Raw genomic sequence first — 23,112 nt, 5'->3', positions numbered from 1 at the left:
ACTGAAAAGTTGCACAGCAAAAAAATTTTTTGCAGAAAAGCTGTGTCTGTCGCAGTGTCACTGGTTGCTGTGAGTTGCTTCCAAGTAAATGTTGTACATCCTAATTGAATACAGTACTTGTTTACCCAGACATGCACGCCACTGAACTCCAATCTTGTTAGGCCTACCTGAGAAAAAGTTACAGGGGTTACAGTGGGACTTCTGAGAATGGTGCTGTTATTCAAGCATGGTGCAATGCAGTTTCTTGACATTTGGCTTCCTCTTGTGGGTTTTTCCTATTGAGTAAGAACATCCCTTCCCTTAACTAGCCATCAAGCACTGTCTCTTCCAGATAATTTCATGCCTTTGACAAAGTGAGCTCGTGCCTATGAAAGCTAATGTCACAATCAATTCATAAGTATTTAAGATGCTTATTTGCCTGGGTGATATTGACCTTTATTGCTTTTGCTGTGACAGGAAGATGAATTAACTTACAGCATATGTTGTGGTTGCCTGTTTCTTTGAAGTTTCAGCTTTCTTTCCTGTTCCTCGATCTTATCGATGTGTAACATGTTTTCTTTATAAGGAAGACAAACTGTAAACATTCATCATTAGACAGATATTTTAAGTTTTGGAAAGGCAGTCTGAAAAATGTAAACCACATCATGAAAAATGGACTCCCCAATAATCAAGGGTCCATTGTGGTCTCCCCATCTGCCCCAAGTTGCTTTCTATATGAGATTCATTATTCTGAAAGTATTCATTCTGTTACTAAACATGATCCTATTATTATTATTATTATGGGGAAATCTAGATCAGTTTGAAGAAAGTAGTGGCAAGCATGGATAAAGTGTGAACACATAGAGCACTGTGCTGATGCCTTCCAATAACAACATGGCAATAGTAGTCAAATATTCCTGTTGTCAACTACAGAGAGAGGTAGACATGTAATGGGATACCAAGCCATTGCAAAAAATGCAATAGCTAGGCTTGCTTGACAGGTCCCCAACTTAGATGAAATTTGGACTGCATGAGCCACATTCACATATCAGAACTGCATCTTTTATCTTGTAAACGAATACTTAGCATAGAAGGATGCATATCCCTGAACACAGTTGTTGGTTTATTTCCATTTTAGTGCAGCTTATGGCCGACCAGCCTTTCTGTATTTTCCTACAGATGACAGACACCTTATTGTGTGTCCCTGCATATGCAGGCACCTTCCATTCCTTGTGCATTATTCCTCTTGTAATGTTTTCAGCATTTTTGCTTGTGTGTGTAACAGGCACCAACACACCAGGATATGAAGTACTGGCTTCAGGAGCTTCAGCAGAGGAGATGGGAGTATTGTAACAGCCATGATGCAACTAAGAGAGTCAGTCAAATTTCACCGACACCATGTGACTCCTCCAAAGGGCTTGTTGCCAAAGACAATACTGGTAAGCTAATGTTGAGACCGGTCGAGAATGTGATTCATATAACTTTGTTGGTGGCAGTATCATAATGTTTTTCAAATTCTAAGTGCAACTGCCAACTCTGCACATAGCTCAACTTAGTTTTCATGAAAGGTAGATGGTGGGCACATTTAGCTGAAGTGTAGAGAGGGTGCTTGATAATGTTTAGTGGATTGTGCTGTAACTGCTTATTCAGCTTTTAGTGGCTTCTTTATTTAATATTCAATTTGATTTCCTGTCCTGCTCCAAATTCTCAGGGTGAGTTGGAACATTTCAACCACTGGTGGCATAAAATGCAATGTAAAACTTTAATTTGTCACCGGCATGACACCAGCACCACTATATGCTAAAACATAAAATCTGTCATGTTCGACCCATCACAGATGTCAAGGTTTGTGAAGTTCATTAGATTCTCTTAATCCTGAGAAGAAATAAATAAAGAAGAAATAAATCTATCAGTCTCATGTAAATAACATTTGGAACAGGAAATCTTAGGATAGTAAACAATTCAAGGGTCATCCCAGTTGCTTGTTGGTTTTTATAGGATCGCCCTGTAAGTCCCAGTGTTATCTCCACAATCCTTCAAAGCAGCCCCAGGTATGTTTTAACCTTTGTGTGATGTTCAGTGCTAGTAGTATAATATGTGTATGTTATAAATGGGTGGGAATAGTAATACTGGTTCCCCTCCATATTTTTGTGAAAGATATACAGTATATAAGTACATGAACATTAGGTAGAGCACAGAGCCTCCAAAATGTGGTTTTAATTATAAGAAAGCTCCGGAAATAGTGGAGTTGTGCCAGTAATCCAGCCGCATTCAGACCAATGAAGGTCATCTTCTGAAGAAAATACAGTACTGCATTTTCACAATTTCTGTTCTTTAGTTAGATTTTTATTTTAAAAAAAATACAAAAACAAACCATATTAACTATATGGAAACCAAGATTTAGAAAAGCTATAAAATGCTATTCTGACTGAAAACAGAAAGTATCTAGCATGTAACATTTTTTAAGAGTTCCAAATTTTAGCTGTCAATACAGTGGTACCTCAGGTTACAGATGCTTCGGGTTACAGACTCCGCTAACCCAGAAATAGTACCTCGGGTTAAGAACTTTGCTTCAGGATGAGAACAGAAATCGTGCGGCAGCAGCGGGAGGCCTCAATAGCTAAAGTGGTACCTCAGCTTAAGAACAGTTTCAGGTTAAGAACAGACCTCCAGAACGAATTAAGTTCTTGACCCGAGGTACCACTGTATTGGCAATAGACTTTGTAGATCAGCATTATTGGCATAAGCAATAAAACCCCACTAAGTAGCAGAGAGAGCTTCTAGGTCCTCAGTGCCTTTCAAGAGTTAACTTATCTTATCAGAAATGGCCGCAATTCGTTGTCCCAGGTTTTGAATACTGAGCTTGAGTGAGATTTCCCCATAAGAATGTGAGGTTTCCTCACACAAGTCATGGATTGAATCTTTAAGATCAGGTAAAGGAAGACAGGAGTGCCTGGCGTGCTATGGTCCATGGGGTCACGAAGAGTCGGACACGACTAAACGACTAAACAACAACAAAGAAAGTACATGTAAATTGGGCCAAAATAATTCTGTAAGTGCATTGCCAAATGTCTGTGTTCTGACCAGTAGGCCAAATTATAATTGGTCAAATTTTGTTGAGACAAAATAGGTACCTTAGTAATATCCTTACCCAAAATACAGTTATATGTGGGTGTGATTGCTTTTCTCTTCCCAACTAGTATCATGCTTTAAACATTCAGCTTCTGAAAGTTACTTGGCAGTTTTATTTTTAACACAATTGATCTGGGAAGTGGGATTTTCTACTTAATGGGCCATCTTTTTAATTTCATTACTCCTGGAATTTCATAAATCTGCTGCAGAATAAGTACAGTCATACCTCGGAAGTCGAAAAGAATCCGTTCCAGAAATCCGTTCGAAAACTGGAACACTCACTTCTGGTTTTTGTTTGGGAGCCGGAACGTTCGACTCCCAAGGCGTTCAGGAGCCGAGGTACAACTGTACAACTTTTTTGAAGCTGATTTGAGAAATAGCATTTTTAGAAACCTTATTGATTTTATGATAGTTATTCAGTTATGCCGATTGTACCTTTCTAGACCCAAAAACTTTGCGATAAATAAAATGAGATACGTTGGCAATCTACTATTGCTGGGGTTTTTGCTGTTTGTTCTATGACTTATATTTTTAGGGATTGTAATTCAAGGAAGTAATTTATTGTTAACTGAATTTTTGTAGACAGCACTGCCATGTTTATAAGTCAAGATACAGATACTTTAAATATTTTAAATGAAAACTTTATATTACAATTTACAATAAGTGTGATTTTGCATTACTGTTTGTCATCCAGCTGAAACAATAAGGCATTCATGGTAGTTTTCTTCCTAATGTTCATGTTTACAAAGAAGTGGGCAGTGGGTGTAAAATATAGTGCAATGTTGTGTATGGGGACCATTGTACTACCAGCATTTGGAAAATTATTCCAAATGAAAACTGCTTTGAGCTTTCTCTGATTTACGGTAGATTTTGTGTGCAGAGTCTTGTCTTTCTGGCTTCATTCCTATATTTGTATGTAAGTGAATACAAGCAATAAATAACTGCAGTATTACAGATAACTGAGGAAATTGTATGTATTCATCGGGTGCTGTTATCAGATCATAAGGTAATTTAAATAGCACATTTCTGACTGCATCATTTTCATTTAGGTTAAATTGTATTTATAATTGATATAAAATAAGTAGTGGAGGTATCTTTTGTTGAAACACCTTCTGTGCTGGTAAAAGTTTTATGTAAGGTCCCACCAAAACCATCCTTTTGAGTAGATGTTTTTAAAAAAACCTAGATGAGAACCCAAGCAAGGTTTCATGCCAGTCAACAGCCTGTTGTTCCAGTAGAATGCCACAGGTGTCCTAGTCATGATTAAACCGGCAATGGACAGATGATATGGGGCACTCCCTTCCAGTGTTTGTATTAAGAGTAAGTTGAACATAAATTACCTAGCAATTGAATAACTTGCTGCCTCATCATACTGTTTTTCTATGGTCACCAGTAGGGAATGCCACTTATTAATCGCCTTCTAGCTCATAATTACCCTGCCAAGACCACAGTTGCAAGCACTCTCAGGCTGAGAGTTTTGTGGTTGATCTCTTCCAACACCATGGTTTTTCATGAAGTGAATGAGCCTATCCTGCTACCATGCTCTTCCTCCTATGTGGTTGGGAGGAAGGCTTTGGAAGCCTTTACTCTCAGTTAACTATGATTTCCCATTTCCTCATGGCCTGACCACTGACAAAAGTCTGTTTCAAAACAAGCCCACTTTAAACAAGCTAGCCTGTTTAAAACACCCAAGTTCCCCAGTTCAGGTGAAACCGTAAACAACAAAAAGTGAAAGCTCCCAAACTCCTCATAGCCATTTTGTGGAAAGAGAAGGTTCCAGGAGGAGGATCAACCCATTCACATGCCACTAAGACATTGTTTAGATTTGTGTCTCAACCTAGGAGTCTCTCCTCCCTTGCTAATCACAACAGCCCCAAGAATGAAGGTGAGGGAACTTCATGTTGTGGGGGCACATTACATGATGAATATTTGGGAACATGCAGAGCTCACTTAACTTAGAAAGGTTGTATTTGGTTGTCTTCCACTGATGTAGCATTTTATTTGGCTAAAAGCTTTTCCTGCCGAATCGTTGATGGTTGTAGTCTGTTTTATGTAATTTTAATAACTGAGTGTTAAGCAGATCTTTGGCTTCATCCAAGCTGAAAGACTGTGTCCTTGATTGTAGGTTATGTAAATGTCCTCACAACACTCCAGCATTCCTGTGGATTTCATACTGGTTGTGATCTGGAGAAGAGAATCCATACAAATGTGATGTGGTTTTACATTACTGTATATGCATTTCTGTCATAAAACAGCAAGAAGTGTGGGCATTCTGCAAACTGTCTTGTTAACTGGGCATGAGCATTCTTTCCTTGGGCCGTGTTGGTTGGGGAGGGGAATTGCTTTGCTTTGCTTCATCCGGCTGGTTTTCACACAGTACTCATTTTAGCAGAGTGCTGATAACTTTGTACTGTAGTGGAAATTGTTGAAGGTGTGTCTACAGCTCTAAACTTTGCTTACCTTGGAGCAGTGGTTTTCTTGAAACTTGTAAATCATTGAATGCTTTAGATCCAGGGTATACCCCTTGTTAATGGAGACAAAGTCTTATATGGTGCAGCCATCAAATGTATGCAATTTGGTGCAAGGAGGAGGAATACTTCAATAATCTTTTCTCTCTTTTTCTTGCTCTATTCTTCTGTGATGCTGATGACAGAGGGAAGAGTACTAGGAAGGACTACCTGTTAATCTATCACTCTTGATAACACTGAGGGCTAGTGGGAGGTGAAGGAAGGAAGGGCCTCCTTGCTAAGAAAACTGGGCCCTATGGCTTTCGCGTGCCTGCAGAACTTTGGAGGTGGGCTGTCCCACTTCAGGTGGCATAATAAATGAGGAAGCTTCAAGGTGTATGTAAAGATGCTGCTAGACTGCCCAATGATTGCCAGCTCCTCTCCATGCTCTGGGCCCTTTGACAGAGCAAAGGAGGAATATGGCCCATTATGAGTGTACCTCTTGTACTTCCTGAGATGGTATGTACTCATTCGAACTCTTGAATTTGCACTTTTAAATACCTGTGTGCATTTAGTGGGGAGGGGGGCTACACAATTACACATAAATAATGTTTGGCCTAAAGGTACGCGGGTGGCGCTGTGGTCTAAACCACAGAGCCTAGGGCTTGCCAATCAGAAGGTCGGCGGTTTGAATTCCCGCAATGGGGTGAGCTCCCATTGTTCGGTCCCAGCTTCTGTCCACCTAGCAGTTTGAAAGCACGTTAAGTGGGTGGGAAGGTAAACAGGGTTTCCATGCACTGCTCTGGTGCACCAGAAGTGGCTTAGTCACAGACAAACGCTGGCTCCCTCGGCCTATAGAGCGAGATGAGCGTGGCAACCCCAGACTTGTCCGCGACTGGACCTAACGGTCAGGGGTACCTTTACCTTTAATGTTTGGCCTAATCCTTAGGTACCTGAAGCATTAGAATACCTGCATGTGCTAGAATCTGTTGTGAGAGACTGACATAACTGTTGGTTTATCTTGGTTGGTTTCTGTTACCCTTCCCCACACTCATTCTGAATTCCAGTTTTATTCTCTAAACTTTAATGCAGAGCTTTTCAAACATTAGTGTGTCAGCTGCAGTGTGCAGGTGTGTCACTCAAATGTTCCCCATGCTCCTCCCAGGGCTGGAAACGGGTTAGTTTAACCTCCAGTTTGCTAGTAAAACTGAATTTCTGTGTCACAAAACGATGCATGTCTAAAAAGTCTGTCACCAATATGAAAAGTTTGGAAAGCTCTGCTTTAATGGCTGCATGAGATGCTGTGAGTTATAGCCAATTTGCATGACTTTCTTAGCTGGCCTTGAGGCAAGTATTAACTCTTCAGCACCATAGTTCTTGGACTGCAATAGTTTCCTGAGCTACTTATGAGGGGAGCTCAATACCTTCCTTCATAACATGTTAGAAGTCCTCTGTATTTGCCCTCCATGAGCCTTGATGTGGACTGCCGGGGTGTCACCTGCATTATTAAGTTCTGGTGGTATTTTTTGCCCTTCTTAGATTGGACCACCATGTTTTCAAATGCATCAGCAGAGAAAGCTAGAAATGTCCTAATGACGGAGGCAGCACGCACAGAACTGGTGGGAGAACAGGCAGCATGCCAACCAGCCCCAGGCCAGCCAAGTGCCATTAACTTTTCTTTGAAGCAACTTGGTACAGATATCAAGTGAGTATTGTGTGTTGTGTTACTTTCAGTGTTCATCTGATGGGATTGGCATAAATACTACTATGTGATTGCAAAAATGTTTATGTTCAGATTAAGGCTGTGGAGCAGATTATATTTCTTCCCCACCCCCAAAATAATACATTTGGAACTGAAGCTGTTCATGATTTAGCAGAGGTAACATTTGGACCTAGGTTTCCAGCAGCAACATTCAACTTGCAGCCCATTGGCTTCCATAATAACCTTATTATGTTTCAGGAGAAACATGTAGGCTAAATCTAAGCAAGGCTGTGGAGATGGAGTTAAGCTGACTAGAGATGCCAGTGATCAGGGAACAGGGCTTTAAGACAAAGTTAAAACAGTGGGAACCTATGAAAATCCATATGGGAGTCCAGTTCCCAAGTCAGTTTGCTACCTAAAGCATCTCAAGGGTGTGGAAATGGAGTGATTAGAACAGGGGTCCCCAAACAAAGGCCCGGGGGCCAGATGCATCCCAATTGCCTTCTCAATCCGGCCCGCGGATGGTCCGGGAATCAGCATGTTTCTACATGAGTAGAATGTGTCCTTTTACTTAAAATGCATCTCTGGGTTATTTGTGGGGCCTGCCTGGTGTTTTTACACGAGTAGAATGTGTCCTTTTACTTAAAATGCATCTCTGGGTTATTTGTGGGGCATAGGAATTTGTTCATATATTTTTTTCAAAATGTAGTCCGGCCCCCACCACCCCAAGGTCTGAGGGATGGTGGACCGGCCCCCTGCTGAAAATGTTTGCTGACCCCTGGATTAGAATGTACTAGAACCTGCTGCACAAGGTGCATCTCTGAGTAAAAAATCTCTTCTCATAGGAAATTTTGTCCATGGTGTGATTATTTTCCATACCGTGTTTGTGTTATGAGCAAATGGTGGTTCTTTTGTTGAACAGCTTTTTCCTCACTGATGCTTTCCACCAGTTTGCATGGAGCAGAATTTAGTTGGCAGATTTGTAATTTCATAATAAAAAAATACATTGGTACCTTTCAGCTTTCTGGTAAGGAGAAAGTTTTAGCAATGATGAAATGTAGCCTCTTACCCACCATGCTGCACCAGCTCTTTTGATTGCCCTTCGAAAAGGACATAATACCCTGTTCACATAATACACTGTTACTCCTGTTTAAAAAGTTCTAGATCATTTATCTTTGAAACAATATTGGTCATTGACCATAATAAAGAGATTGATTGATACAACTTTAAAACAAATGTCTTGAAACATTGTAAAGAGAAACACCCCATAAATATATCTCTGCCTTTGTGTTCTCTTTTTAAACAGTGGGAAAGGCACATTGAATATCTAAGAAGTAACCATTTATAAGGCCTGAGCAGCTGCTGAAGTCACTGTTTTGACCTTGGCCAACTTCTGGCAACAGTTTTGTGGCAACTGACCTCCAATCACTTCTCTTCTTGCATTTCTTACCATCCCCACTCGCACCCTTTCATTAATGCTGAAAGGCTGCCCAGGGGAGTAAGTCTTGCAAGGGGGCAAAGTTTCAGTACTTGGAGGATTACCCCCCTGCTTACTTTTCCAGATGGTTAAGGAGCAGGGCACATGTGGCAACTGTTGCCTTGTTCGCTCTGGAAAAATTAAACCACATCCTTCTTGTGTTTTCAATGAGTGTGATTGATACCCCCACCCCTATGCTATTGAGTTGCACAAAAAGGCTTTTGAAAGGAAAACGTTGGATGTGCAATTCTGAATATGGTCTAAGAATTTTTCTCTGCATGTCAGTTTGACCACAAAAATGTCCACAATGGGATTCTGAATCTTGCATACTGTTTGTAGGAGAACTAAGGCATCTCTGAATTACTCCATATCCTCCCTCCATGTGATGACTTTTAGCTCCTAGTGTATAATGTTAACTTTTACTTCAGGCATAACATAGGGAAATATCAGCCCTGCACAGAACTTCAGCCACCATCTGTTTTGTGTTACTGGTCAAATTGTGTTCCTAGGTGGCAAACTGGTTGTGTGCATAAAGTAGCCTTTACCAACCTGGTGTCCTCCAGATGTCCTGAACTACAGCTCCCATCAGCCCCAGCCAGCATGCTTGTATGGTACTCCTTACTTAGGAAATCAAATGAACATTTTTCTTGGCTGGATCAAGCTTTTGTGGACATTGTGTGGAACCTGCAGCCCTCCACATGTTGCTGGACTACAACTCCCATCCTCTCTGACCACACCTACATGATATTGTGGGTTGATGCCTCAAGATCTGGAGGGGCACAGGCTTCCCACCACTGTAACTTTCACGAACTTGGTTCCAGGGCTTGCCCAAGATACTTTGCTGCCTGAGGTGAACCAGAAAATTATGCTGTCCTTGGGAATTGTGGTTTGTTAAGGGTTATCAGGCTAAGGGACCAATGCAACCTTCCAAACCTCTATGTTGGGGCTCAGGCCACCCCTCTCCAGTACTGCTTTGCACCCTCAAGTTTTGTTTTGTTTTGTTTATTGACTGAAATGGTTCTTTGGATGGAGGACGGTACTGTGGTGGTAGAAGAGCACCCCCCTTCCCTGCAAAAATCCCCCCATGCCTCCTCTTTCCATTCCACTGACTGACCTGGCTGGAGGCTGAAGCTGCTCTCTTGCAAAGCTGGAAGCCTGCATGTCTGGAGGGAGCTGTGCACACAGCACAGAAGCTGAGTGGGACTCTGTGGGCTAGAGGTTTGATAGAGGTATAGAAAGGGAGGGGAAGTAAGACTCTGAAATGGGGAGGAGAAACATTGTGGTGAAGCAAGGGGGACTAAATGGAGAAGAAAAATGGGGGTGAGGAGGGAAAAAGAGGAAAGCCAGAAAGCAAGGGGAAGGGTGTGCAGCCAAGGAGGCAGAAAACAAGTGCAGGAGGTGGAAATGTTGCTCCTTGCAGCTGTGTGGAGCCTGCCGTCCTGAGGCCACTGCCTCAACCTTGCCTCATGGTGCCCTCCAGATTTTATGTCTAGAGCTGTGGGAGCTGTAGTCCAACATCTGGAGGGCACCAGGTTGACAAAGGCTGGTTAGCATCTCTCACAAGTACTTTACCACTAACTCCCTCCCCAAATATATGAAGGAGGTTCCAAGATCTTGCGGAAATTGTAGAGTCAGCCAAGGGAAATAACATTAACTTTACCAAGTTCCCCCTTGTTGACTGCTTAACAAAATTACCAGGCTTTCTCTTTCAGAAATGCAGCAGTTTTATCATGTGCTTTGAATGTTTCTCTCTGCAAAATTAGCCAAAATGTGTTCATGTGTTTTAACAGCTACTGAGCAATTTTAGTACAGTTGTTGCAGATCCATAGTAAAGAGTGGTTGCTGTTACCAAGATTGTGTTACACAAATTCAACACTGCACTTTTGACTTCATTTCTTGGCAAACATGATTGCTTGAAATACATCTGTTCTGGTAAACTTCCTGAAGCTCGGTGCAGATTAGCATATCTTAAATGCATGTACTGTAGTAACCCTTGAGTGGTGTAATCATATGTTGAGATGTTGCAACCGGAATTCTTATATCAAACTAACAAATGGCAGTTTTCACTCTTTATACGTTTCCTCATAGTCTTTATAAAGTTGCTTTACATGCCTTGATTTGTTTTAATATATATTAATATATATATATTAATATATATATTATCATTTTCAATTTTACAATGAATAAATTATAAATTTAAAACATACAAATTAGGTCAACTTCCCTCCTCCCCTTCTATGGTTCCCTTCCTTTTCTCCATTTTTTTTTCTGCATATCCACATTTTTCCTTATTTGTTTATTTTACTTCCAACATTTCCCCTTACAATTATATTTTAACAGCTGAATTTATTCTAATCCTGCTAGCGTTTTAAGTTGCTTACAATAATTTTTCAGATAATCCTCAATTTTTCCCATTCTCTATTGAAATTCTTTTCTTCCTGGTTTCTTACTCTTCCAGTTACAGTAATTTAGCCATTTCTGCGCAGTCCATCAATTTTATCTGCCAGTCCTCCTTAGTTCTGCATCTTCCTTCTATTTCTGATCATAAATTATCCAGGCTGCTTTTGTTGCATACATAAACACTCCCCCCCCCCAAGTTCTTTGAGTACTTCTGAACCTATTATTTCTAAAAGGAAAGCTTATGGTTTTTCAAAAATAAAATATATTTTCAGCATTTTCTTCAGTTCATTATAGATCATTTCCCAGAAGGCTTTCGCTACCTTACATGACCACTATGTATGGTAAAAAGTAACCTCTTTTGCTTTGCATTATCTGATTCTGCTTTATATATCTTTGCTAATTTACTTCATGTTAAATACCACCTATATATCATTTTCATAGAATTTTCTTGTAGTGCCCAACATGCTGTACATTTTAAATCCTTTTTCCAGAGTCTTTCCCATTCACACATTTCACTATTGTGACCTATATTCCTTGCCTAGTGTGGTGTCAATGCTGACTTTACCAGCTCGTCTTTAGTCTCCTATTCCAATAGCAATTTAAACATTTTTGAAATTACTTTCTCATTATTTTCTATGAGCTCTCTTTCAGATTGTGAGCTCTGATTTGTAACACCATTCCTTTTATCTAGTTTAAATATCTCATTAAGTTGATAATACTGTAACCAATCCGTTACCACTCCTTTAATGTCTTAAAACCTCTTGAGTGTTACTTCTTGCTCTGAATTATTTAACATGTCTTGATTTGTATCTGCTGATTGTTATGCTGAGTCTTGAAGTACAACTTTTGCTTCCACTGGTTTTTAGCTCTGCAGTTGAATCTTTATTGATGTTTGATTTCAGGTGGTGGTTTGTACAAAACAGGGCCATCTCAAGCTTACCGGTATCTGGCCCCATGTTTCCCTCCGGGCCAGCAGCAGCTGGAGGGAGCCTAAATAGCACCATTCTCTACATAAAATGTTTACTCTCTCAAATCCATAAGAGGTGTTGCCCTAAAAAAACACAACCCACAAGCTTTATTGCAAACCGTCTAGATTTGGACGTGTCCGCTAGACTCAGAAAACACAAGATTTTGGATATAACAATGACAAAAGATTCATGGTCTAATTCTTCCTGGCACCCAGTTTTTTAAAGGAGGGGGGAAGCAAAAGAACACAACATATGTACCATTAGAGAGGTGGGTGAAAACCCCCGATTCCTTCTCCCACCTCATTCTCAGTGTCAGTCGCCCAGTAAATCTTGCAAAAAAGACACAACGGAACACGACAAGAAGCCAACAGGTGGGGGGGGGGTGCGAGTTAAAACATTTTCCTAAAAGAAAAGAAAAGCTTTGTGTTCATTTGCAAAAAGCCATGCTCCTTTCTTTCCCCTCTTTGTAAATCGGAGGGACTCAAGCTTTCTGAAACGCGATTAAAAAGACAAATACATACCGTGTTTCCCCCTTTTTAAGACACCGTCTTATAACTTTTTTTACTCAAAAAAACAGACGGTGTCTTATTTTCAGGGGATGCCTTGTACCTTAAGGCCTCCTCGGAAGGGCCAGGCCACTGGCTCGGGGTGCTGCTGGGCGCTCTGCGCGGCACCGAGGCGGCAGGCTGCTGGCTCGGCGCTCCGCCCAGCGCTGCTGGGCGCTCCGGGCGCTCGGCGCTGCAGACCGCTGGTTCCGGCGGCGGGGGGCAGGCCTCGGGCAGCTCTCCCCCCAAAAGAAGAGGCCAGGCGCTGCAGGGGGCTCCGAGCGCTCGGCGCTTCGGAGCGCTCCGCTCTGCAGCCGCCGGCCTCGGGCAGCCAAACAAAAAGAGAAGAGGCCAGGCGCTGCAGGGCGCTCCGAGCGCTCGGCGCTTCGGAGTGCTCCGCTCTGCAGCCGCCGGTTCCGGCGGCGGGGCGGCAGGCCTTGGGCAGCTCCTCCCCCCCCCCAAAAAAAGAAGAGGCCAGGCGCTGCAGGGCGCTCCGAGCGCTCGGCGCTTCGGAGTGCTCCGCTCTGCAGCCGCCGGTTTCGGCGGCGGGGCGGCAGGCCTCGGGCAGCTCCTCCCCCCCAAAAAAAGAAGAGGCCAGGCGCTGCAGGGCGCTCCGAGCGCTCGGCGCTTCGGAGCGCTCTGCTCTGCAGCCGCCGGTTTCGGCGGCGGGGCGGCAGGCCTCGGGCAGCTCCTCCCCCCCAAAAAAAGAAGAGGCCAGGCGCTGCAGGGCGCTCCGAGCGCTCGGCGCTTCGGAGCGCTCTGCTCTGCAGCCGCCGGTTCCGGCGGCGGGGCGGCAGGCCTCGGGCAGCTCCCCCCCCCCGCAAAAGAAGAAGCCAGGTGCTGCAGGGCGCTCCGAGCGCTCGCTGTTTCGGAGCGCTCCGCTCTGCAGCCGCCGGTTCCGGTGGCGGGGCGGCAGGCCTCGGGCAGCCCAAAAAAAAGAAAAGAAAAAAAGAGGCCAGGTGCTGCAGGGCGCTCCATGCGTTCACTGCAGCAACAGCAGCCGGTTCCAGGCCCCTCTGGCTGGCTGGGGCGCTTGGCGGTCTCGCATGGAGGTATGTCTTATTTTCGGGGGGTGTCTTAGATTTCACTAATGATAAAAAATGCTGCCATGGCTTACTTTCTGACTACGTCTTAAAAAAGGGGAAACACGGTAAAAACCGTGCTAAGTTTGACCTTCTCATTAAGCCTTGTGGCCAGCGAGAACAAATTTTAACGCCACAATGAAACAATTCCCTTGGGTGGGTTTCTTTTCTTACAATGGGGGGGATGGGGGACTGAGACGCCTGGCAAGGAGGAGGAAATTACCACCACCACCCCTAGTAGGAAAAGTGCCCCCTTCCCCCTTCCTTCCCTGCCCTACTCTAGTCTGAGCCCTGCAACCTCGGTGCATCTTTCGCTCAGTAGTAGTGGTGGCGGCGGCCCCAAATCTGGGCTGGGTCTTGTGCAAAGGAGGCCCCCCCCCCGCCCCCCAGCCAAGAGGGCTGCTGCTTGCTAGGCAAGCAGCTGCGGCGGCTGCTTTTAGCAGCAGCCCTTGCACTCTCCAAAGCTGTGAATGAAGGAGCAAAGGGGAGGTGGGAGAGAGGAGGGGAATCTTGGAGCTCCGAGGCCGCCAGCCAGGAGCCTGCTGCTCTACTCGCGCACCTCTCCGCTTGCCCAGCAGCGGCACCCGCCCCCCTTCTCTCGGACCTAGCGGTGCGAGGAAGGAGACGGAAAGCGGGGGGGGGGGAGAAAAGAAGTGCAACTGCAACCAAATAACAGCGCCTACCAGGAGCCACCTCCAAAACATGCATGCATACAGAGAGCGACGGGAGGGCAGCTCCTCCGGCAGGGAGGAGGCTCCAGCCTCAGTGCTGCATGGTAGAGGCCGGTGAGGGTGGCGCTGCCGTAGGAGCTGGAGGGCTGCTCCTCTGGCAGTGAGGAGGCTCCGGGCATGCATGGCATGGCAGAGGTGGATGAGGGCGGCGAGCTGATGCTGGGAGGTGCAGCGTCCAGCTTCCGCCTCTTCCACAGCGCCCTCCAGAACTTGGTGTCGTGGTTCCCTGTGCCACTAGCTCCTATGGTTAAGACGCCCCTGGTACAAAATGTCATCATTTTCTAGAGGCCATTAGGAAGAACTTCCTGACAGTAAGAGCTGTTTGGCAGTGGAATTTGCTGCCAAGGGGTATGGTGGAGTCTCCTTCTTTGGAGGTCTTTAAGCAGAGGCTTGACAGCCATCTGTCAGGAATGCTTTGATGGTGTTTCCTGCTTGGCAGGGGGTTGGACTGGATGGCCCTTGTGGTGTCTCTTCCAACTCTATGATTCTATGACTGCTTATCTTTGTTGTCCAGTACTTTGAATTTAAGTGTAGTAGGAAGTGATTTACTATTTGAAGTAGAAAGGCTCAGGGACTCCTTGAGTGATCCATTGTTGCTGTCATAGATTGTAGCAGAGTCACTTATTGCATTACCATATGCTACAAATGGCATTATGAGGATTATTTGGAGCAGGCTGTCATTGACAGGGTGGGAAATGTCTGAAGCCTAGTCCAACCTTCCCCACTTGATGTTTCGGATTGCATTTCCCATCAGCCATAGCCAGTGCGTGTCAGCTGAGCACCTTTCTATATCATCCTGGGAATAACTTTTAATCAGAAGTGTATAAATTAAACTCTTAGCCCTTGATATTTAAATGCACATTTGGCAAACTTTTGTTGTGTAGGCATCTGCATCAACCGAGTTCTCTGCTTTGGAGTAAATTTGGAACCAAGGGAAATTGAACAAAACCGTAGTTTTGTTTGCTTTTGATTTCTACAGTTGTGTATCCTTTATTTTAAAAATTATACTTCTCTCTGTTTGTATAACTACTTCTTAATTTCTGTACTTGCCAGGAACTCTGTGTCTTCACTAAGAACTGGAAAAGGAAGCAATGACAACCGTAAGAGTATTTTTTATACAGAGGAGTGGGAATTTCTAGATACGAAGGATTTGGAGGAGTCGATAGTTCAAGATCGGAAGAGGTTTTCAGCAGAGCAGAGCAAAGGTACTCCAGTGTTCCTTCTCCCCACATTTCCCGTCCCTATCTTTTCTACTATTGTACTTTCTAAGATTCTTTATATTTCTACACCATTGACCCTTAGGAGTTGATGAAAATGCAGTCCACTCCTAAAGGCACACCATGAAAATGGGTTATCCATTGATAAAGAATGCTGATAATATCTCTTATTGGAAACTGATTTTTATAATTTGCCTTTGGATTCTTCTGCTTTAGCTACCGGGATACCTGGACTCAAACTTGCACTGCTGTGACTTATTTCCATCAGATCCATGCTGTTGTCAAGGCATTTTTCTTGAGTGTACTTTTAAGCACAAATACCTCTTTATTAAACGATATGTTGCAAATTGGTTATATTGTACTATATGCAAGAGTGAATTGATAGGGGTTTAGATTCAAGTAGAGAGGTTGTGGGAGGTGGGGAGACTTGAGTTCAAATCCACACTCAGCCATGGCAATTGTGGCTAAACTTCAGTTACAGGTAGGTCAGTCTGAAGTCTGAGGAGGAAGATGGATAGGATACAAATGTGATGATTTAAAAAATGGTAGGAGTTTGTTTCAACTTTAAATTGGGAAGGTCTTCCATCTGATCAGAGTTGTTTGTGGTGACTTGTGGTTAGTCTGATGAAGGAAATACGTGCTTCACTACTCAGTTTCCTTTCCTATTGTATTGAGTTGGAGCTCACTACAGACAACGGATTCTGAGGCTAAATCTCCAAATGTAATCCTAGTACTAACACAAACCACAGAGGATAAATGAGAGTGCATACTAAGGGCTCACTTCCTTGTAGTGGCAAAAAGAGTTAAAACTAACATCCACTGAAGTAGCAGGCACTTCTTTTTTCAGTTCTAATTTTGTCCTGGTATATGATTTCTTAATTGTGCATGGTCTCGCTGCTTAGAATAAAAGGGACAGGGAGAAGAGAAGTGAAGGGAACAGATGAGTTACAATTAATTAACCAACTTGGAAGTGCTTGTTCCAGTCTTTGTTCCAGATTTGGTGATTGAGTACAGTTGTGTTCTTTTAACAAAGTGAGGAATATGTCCAAATACATTTTGGTCTGAATGAGGAAAAAATATATATCTCCTTGTGCAGGCGTGTCTGGTCCAGCCTTTCCATTTGATTTTGGCCGCATTCCACACAGAACAAGGCGTCCTTTAAAGGAAATGATTGCAAGCAGCAAAAACCGGAATAGCACAGAGTCTCCTCCTGATGAGTGTAATGGAAACAAGCTGGCTTCCGAGATGCAGCTGAAGTTCCAGAGCCAACAGGAAGAGTTGGAGAGTCTCGAGAAGGAGCTGTTGAGTCAAAAGGTAGCTGGTCTACAAGCTAGAGAGGAACAGTAGCTGGAGATGAAGCCAGCATTGGCATCATATGGCAGGTTTTGCTAAGCAGTACAGGAAAACCTGCCTGGCACACATTAGAGGCGGGTGGTTTAGACTACAGCGCCTCTTGGGCTTGCTGAACAGAAGGTTGGTGGTTTGAATCTGCTTGACAGGGTGAGCTCCTGTTGCTGTGTCCCAGCTTCTGCCAATTTAGCATTTTGAAAGCACGCCAGTGCAAGACTGTTGCAGTGGGAAGGTAAATGGCATTTCCATGCGCTCTGGTTTCCATCACGGTGTCCTGTTGCACCAAAAGCGGTGTAGTCCTGCTTGCCACATAACCTGGAAAGCTGTCTGTGAACAAACACCAGATCCCTTGACCTGAAAGCGAGATGAGCACTGCAACCCCATAGTCTCCTTTGACTGGACGTAACCGTCCAGGGGTCCTTCACCTTAGAGGCATGTTAGAGGATGTAATGAAACACTCCCAAATTTTTGTATGTGCATCTTCTGGGACCCAGCCCCAGGCATTCTGCACCTGCCCTGAGTTCTTTATACTACAAATGTGCAGTTGCCAGACCCAGGGGTGGGCCAGGTTTTCCCTCTGTAGCCTATGTGAAGACAGTAACTAGCATGCATTTTTTTAAAAATAGCTAGCTGACCTCTTAAACACATTTTTAAAGAATTACAGAGACCTCACTGCTGTTAAGAACTTTGGGGGAGGGTTGTTTGTTTTTTGTCATGCACAGGAGCTGAATAGAAATTTAGAGATGGCTGCTTAAAATGCTGTCCAGCCCAACATGATCCTTGTGCCTTGGTGCAGCCTTTCCCACCCTCATTCTTCTAGATCTTGAGTGGGTGACATTTGTCCTCCCCGACACAATGTTGCTGAACTGTGGGATGATGGGAGTTGCAGTTCTGCAGCATCCGGTGGGGCAAATTCCCCATCCCTGTTCTAGATGTTGCTGTGCTTCAATTCCCATCATCCCTGCCCATGCTAGCTAGGGCTGGAGTCTGACAGCATCTGGAGAGTACTATGTGGGGGAAGGCTACCCCTGTTATCTACAGTGAGAGGGGAAAGTATTTGATCCCCTGCTAAATTTGCCCGTTTGCCCTCTGACGAAGAAATGACCAGTCCATATTTTTAATGGTAGGTTTATTGAGAGACAGAATAACAACAGGAAAACACCCAGAAACCCAGTCAGAGATTGATGTGCATTATAATGAGTGAAAGAACTCACTTTACTTACCTGTAAAGGTAAAGGGGCCCCTGACCATCAGGTCCAGTCGTGTCCGACTCTGGGGTTGTGGCGCTCATCTTGTTCTATAGGCCGAGAGAGCCAGCGTTTACCTTCCCGCCGGATCTACTTGCACTTTGATGTGCTTTTGAACTGCTAGGTTGGCAGGAGCTGGGACTGAGCAACGGGAGCTCACCCCGTTGCAGGGATTCGAACCGCCGAGCTTCTGATCAGTAAGCCCTAGGCTCTGTGGTTTAACCCACACCGCCAATTGTCCCCAAATCAAAGCCTTAAGCCAGGGGTGTCAAACTCAAATTCATCGGGGGCCGCATCAGCAGTTTGGTCACCCTCAAAGGGCCGGTTGCGTCTGTAGGACTATGTGTCCACTCTTTATTATCATAAATTATTGTCACTGCATTCAATTATTACTGTTTTTTGTAATAACGTAAGCTCATTCCCGCCCCCACGCGGATCACATTCCTGCGTCGTGGCGCGTGTGTGGGAGGGGATGCAAATGAGGGAAATTTGAACAAAAGGTGGGGATTGACGGCTTCCGGGGGGGGGCGCTCAACTAAACCTTCGGCAGGAAGGAGAAAGCCACTGCTGGGATTAAAAACCTGCAGATGGAAAGAGCGCTTCCCTTTCCCGCCCTGCGCACACCCAAACCCCGCTAGGCAGGATGCCACACGCTGCAACCCACCCCATGCTTTGGAGAGGGGCAGGAACATGCGGTGCAGCGCCAACTCCCTGCTTTGCTTTTGCATCCTCCTTCCTCAGCGGACGTGCATCTTCGCCTCAGAGCTGCTCTTCCCCCCACCCGCGCTGTTGTCGTCTTCGCCGCCGCCTCTCCCTACCGGGACTGCAGGCAGAGGAGGCTTGAAAACCTCCCCCCCCCAAAAAAAAATTCCCCTCCCACCTACTCAAACCGTGAGGCGACTCCATCTGGAGCCCTACATCACGAGGGGCTGAGAGGAGGAGGCGGTGGCAGAGCGGGAAGAGCAGGAACCTGTGCCGTCGTTGCCGCCTCCCTCCCGGCCGCCCCCCGGGGAGCAGCTCCGCCGGAACTGAGAAGCCAAAGGGCGGCTCGGGGGTGGGGGGCAGAGCAAAAGCCAGACACCCTCCCGAGTGTCTATGAGGAGAAAAAGGGGGAAGAGGGAAGAGAAACCCGGCTCCATCAAGAGAGCGGCTGCTGCGCTTCGCCTACTTCCCCCTCAGGCTCACTCCGCGTCCCTTTCGCCCGCTCGCTCGCCCACCTCCCTGATGCAGCCGAGGAGAGGAAGGGAAGCGGCGGGCGGCGGCTCCCCAGTGCCGCCTCACTCGCTCTCGGAGACAACAGCAAAGCCCGCCAAAAAAAAATCCAGCGCTGCTCCGTCCCGGCACCAACTTTGCCAGCGGCGCCTGTAGGGCTTTCCTACCTCCTCGGCGGGCTTCCTCCTCCTCCTCCTGCATCTCACTTCCCCGTCTGGCCGCTGTGCCACCGCCTCCCTCAGCCTCATTCGAAATTGAAATTCCCTGGCCAAGGCCGTCAGCGCGGCTCCAGCGCCCCGGCCTCCACCTGCAGCCCCGCCCCCAGTTTTGACCCTCGGCTAATCGCAGACTCCAGAACTACTGTCAGCGGATATTGTCGGCGGTGGCTACGCGGGCCACATGACGAGGTCTGGCGGGCCGGATTAGGCCCCCGGGCCTTGTGTTTGACACCCGTGCCTTAAGCTGTCCAGAATTTTTTTAAATGTTTGTAGGTGTGGGGAGAGAGATTAACTTGCAGCAGAATTTTGGTGGGCTTGGTTTAAAAATGGTACCAGTTGCTATCCTAATTGTTTGTTTTGAAGATCTACTGTAGGTATGGGCCAAAGGCTGGCATCTACCCAGAGATTTGATTCTTCTCTTTAAACAGAATTCAGTTTCATGTTGCAATGGTTCTAAAACTTTCCTCAATTTAAAAATTGGTGTAATGTCTGTCACGAGGGGTAGATGCACAAGTGATGGAAGTTAAGAACCCTCTTGGTTGCACAGACCTAGTTTATCTTTTATTTACCCAAATAGATTTTATTTATTTGGTTTATTATTTATTGTAAAACAAACCTCTAAGCAGTTTACAAAAATATAAAATATTGGGACCACTGCTTCTGCTCACTCCACTTACCAACCATGTCTATCTGCCAACCGCTTTCCAAAGCCCCCCTCCTGCCAGCCTTCTCCTGGTTCAGAATAGAGCTGCTATGCTAAACGTCTGTGAAGTGCCTTGGTTAAACCTTGTTGCAACTGCATTTAATGGAGGCAGGTGCTTCAGAGTACCATAGCTTGCTAAACTAGTCTGTGAAGCACCTCTCCTTCCTCCTGGCTGCCATTTGTCACACTGGAGTTGGCATGGGGGCCATGATGTACATGATGTATATAGGAAGAAAACAAACATTCTCCGTAAAAATAATTAAGCACAAGCATATAAAAGCTGTCAAAGGAGGAATTAAAATCAACAGTGGCTAAGAGGTAAAACACATCTAACTAGCACATGCCACCATGTTCACCAATATCCTTTTTTTCCTTCTCCTTAAAGGAACTTGTGCGGCTTCTGCAGCAGACTGTCAGATCTTCACAGTATGACAAATATTTTGTAGGGCATCTTTGTGATGGAGTCCCCAAAGATAAGTTAGAGCTGCTTCATGAAAAAGACAATCAGATATTGGGTCTCAACAACCAGCTTGAAAAGCTTAATCTGGAGAAGGACAGTTTGCGGCAGGAAGTAAAGAATTTGAAATGCAAGGTGGGCGAGCTCAATGAGCAGTTGGGCATGCTTATGGAGACCATTCAAGCCAAAGATGAAGTGATCATGAAACTTTCCAGGGAGCTGAGTGAATGTGAGGGCCAGTCATCTGGCCAGAGTGGAGGATCAGCCCATTCTCCCATGTCTTCTTCCATCAACAAAGAACTGCAGGAGCTTGACAGGCTGAAAGTAAGGAACATTTTTGCTTCAGTAGTGGAGGCCATGAGAATTCCATGTGATGTGCCCTTCTGTAAGCTGAATATTTTCAGGAAATAGTTTGAACCTTGGTTTGGAAGCAAGGCACATTTCACTAATTTTGGACACAAGGGCTAAGTTTGGTTGGCAAAAACTATCAAGTAGAGAATGTGAATGGAAGAGAGGTGGATTGAGGATCATTTGAAGGTGGCCCTGACTTGCCAGACCATGTTTTGGCATTGCATCTATCTGAGTTGAGCTGTAGGGGACCCAATTCTCAGATCACAACAGGTGTTGCAAACAAGGTTTAAGGAATGGGGTCACATCCAAGAATAAGTAACAAAATGTCATAAGAGCAACAATATGGGAACCCAGATAGCATGATACAAACAGGGATTAAAGAGAAATAGATAATATATGTGGCAAGATGCTGCCTTATTTGACAACCTTCAGACCTGAAGATCGAGTCTTCGGGGAAGGCAAAGCCCAGCAGAAACAGTCACAGTTTAATAATTTGAAAATATAGAACTCTTTTATAAAATTTCCCTATTTATGCTTGAGACACATTTGATTTTTAAAGTAGAGCTTCTCAAGAAACTCAGCATGATCTTGAGGGATTGAGCAACAGTTGGAAGTCAGTGAATCAGATCATTGTTTTGTCATTAGAGTTTCATTGTACAAAATTGGAGAGCACAGTTTTACTAGTTTTCTAGCCCTAAAACGGTCCACCGTGTCAAGTTCTAATGAGTGGAACTTATAGCACGCATTTGAGTTCTTTGACTATCTAGCTCACCACTTGCGCACTTTCTCTGTAATTCTGGAGTCGCCCCCCCCCCGTGTCAATATACTGTTTTAAAAACAAAAGAAAAATAGAGCTTCTTGGGTCAAGCTTCGCTAGTCTTTACTGCTTGTATTCCTCATGATAGATTTTTTAAATAACCTATATTTATCCATATCTTTTGTTGTTCGCAGGATAGTCTTCAGGGTTATAAGAACCAGAACAAATTTTTAAATAAAGAGATCCTAGAACTGTCTGCTTTACGGAGAACTGCTGAAAACAGAGAAAGAGACTTGATGACGAAGGTCAGCTTAACACAGATGCTCATTGTAAAGCTTTCACTTGACACTGAAAGTAAAATCCTGCTAGCTTTCATTGCCAGAAGTGAAAATTTCAAGCAGTATATAGAAAGAGGAACTTAAAACTTATTGTTATGCTGATTTGCAGAAACCTCTGTCTTTTTCTGGAATTGCAACATCCTCATTTTATCTCAGAGGTGGGGAACCCTTTTTCAGTCTTAGGGTTGCAGCATTCCTTCACGGGCAGCCTTCCAGGCGACACACACCAGTTGTGGGCAGGGCAGATGCACAAGTGGATGTGACTCTTACCTTTGTGCAGAAGATTGTAGCCATGCAAAATATCATTGGTTACTGCACATACGCATCTCTACATCCTCCTTCCAAGTCAAAAAATTCGGTTGGCCAAGCAAAAGCACTTCAGGAGGTGTTACGGTCTGGGGAGAATCCCAGGCATAAAGTTAGAGAAGTGTAGGTAGCTGCATTTGGCCTCTGGGACTGAGGTTTCTCAACCCTGTTTTGTTTAAATGGGAGAGGGACAACTTGTGCACACACACTTGCTTATTGAAATGGATTTCCATACATCACTGAAATGTTTCTGCAAGTGCCAATTTGAAAGAATTCTTTGGTGTATTCTCTGCAGTATACAAGCCTTGAAGCCAAGCTCTGCCAAGTGGAAAGTAAGTATCTTATCTTGCTTCAAGAGATGAAGACCCCAGTTTGCTCAGAGGAGCAGGGTCCTTGTCATGATGTGGTGGCCCAGCTCCTGGAAGATGCCTTGAAAGTGGACAGCAGTGAGCACCTGGAGCAGACATACTTCAAACCTCACATGGTCAGGTAA

At 44.7% G+C, this 23,112-nt stretch overlaps 1 protein-coding gene across 1 annotated transcript in view; it reads left to right on the top strand.

Annotated features, from left to right (window-relative positions):
• Positions 1–23,112, top strand: part of TBC1D2B (TBC1 domain family member 2B) — a 46,521-nt gene that overhangs the window by 3,665 nt on the left and 19,744 nt on the right. The window contains exons 2-8 of the mRNA XM_035130903.2: positions 1,265–1,418; positions 7,098–7,263; positions 15,517–15,668; positions 16,777–16,994; positions 20,796–21,191; positions 22,170–22,280; positions 22,915–23,108. Coding sequence (XP_034986794.1) covers positions 1,265–1,418; positions 7,098–7,263; positions 15,517–15,668; positions 16,777–16,994; positions 20,796–21,191; positions 22,170–22,280; positions 22,915–23,108 — 1,391 coding nt within the window. The remainder of the gene's footprint in view (positions 1–1,264; positions 1,419–7,097; positions 7,264–15,516; positions 15,669–16,776; positions 16,995–20,795; positions 21,192–22,169; positions 22,281–22,914; positions 23,109–23,112) is intronic.

This window comes from Zootoca vivipara, chromosome 14, assembly GCF_963506605.1.
Source record: "Zootoca vivipara chromosome 14, rZooViv1.1, whole genome shotgun sequence".
Classification (NCBI taxonomy): Eukaryota; Metazoa; Chordata; class Lepidosauria; order Squamata; family Lacertidae; genus Zootoca; species Zootoca vivipara.
Note: the sequence above shows the minus strand (reverse complement) of the source record. Positions and strands in the feature narration are given on the sequence as shown.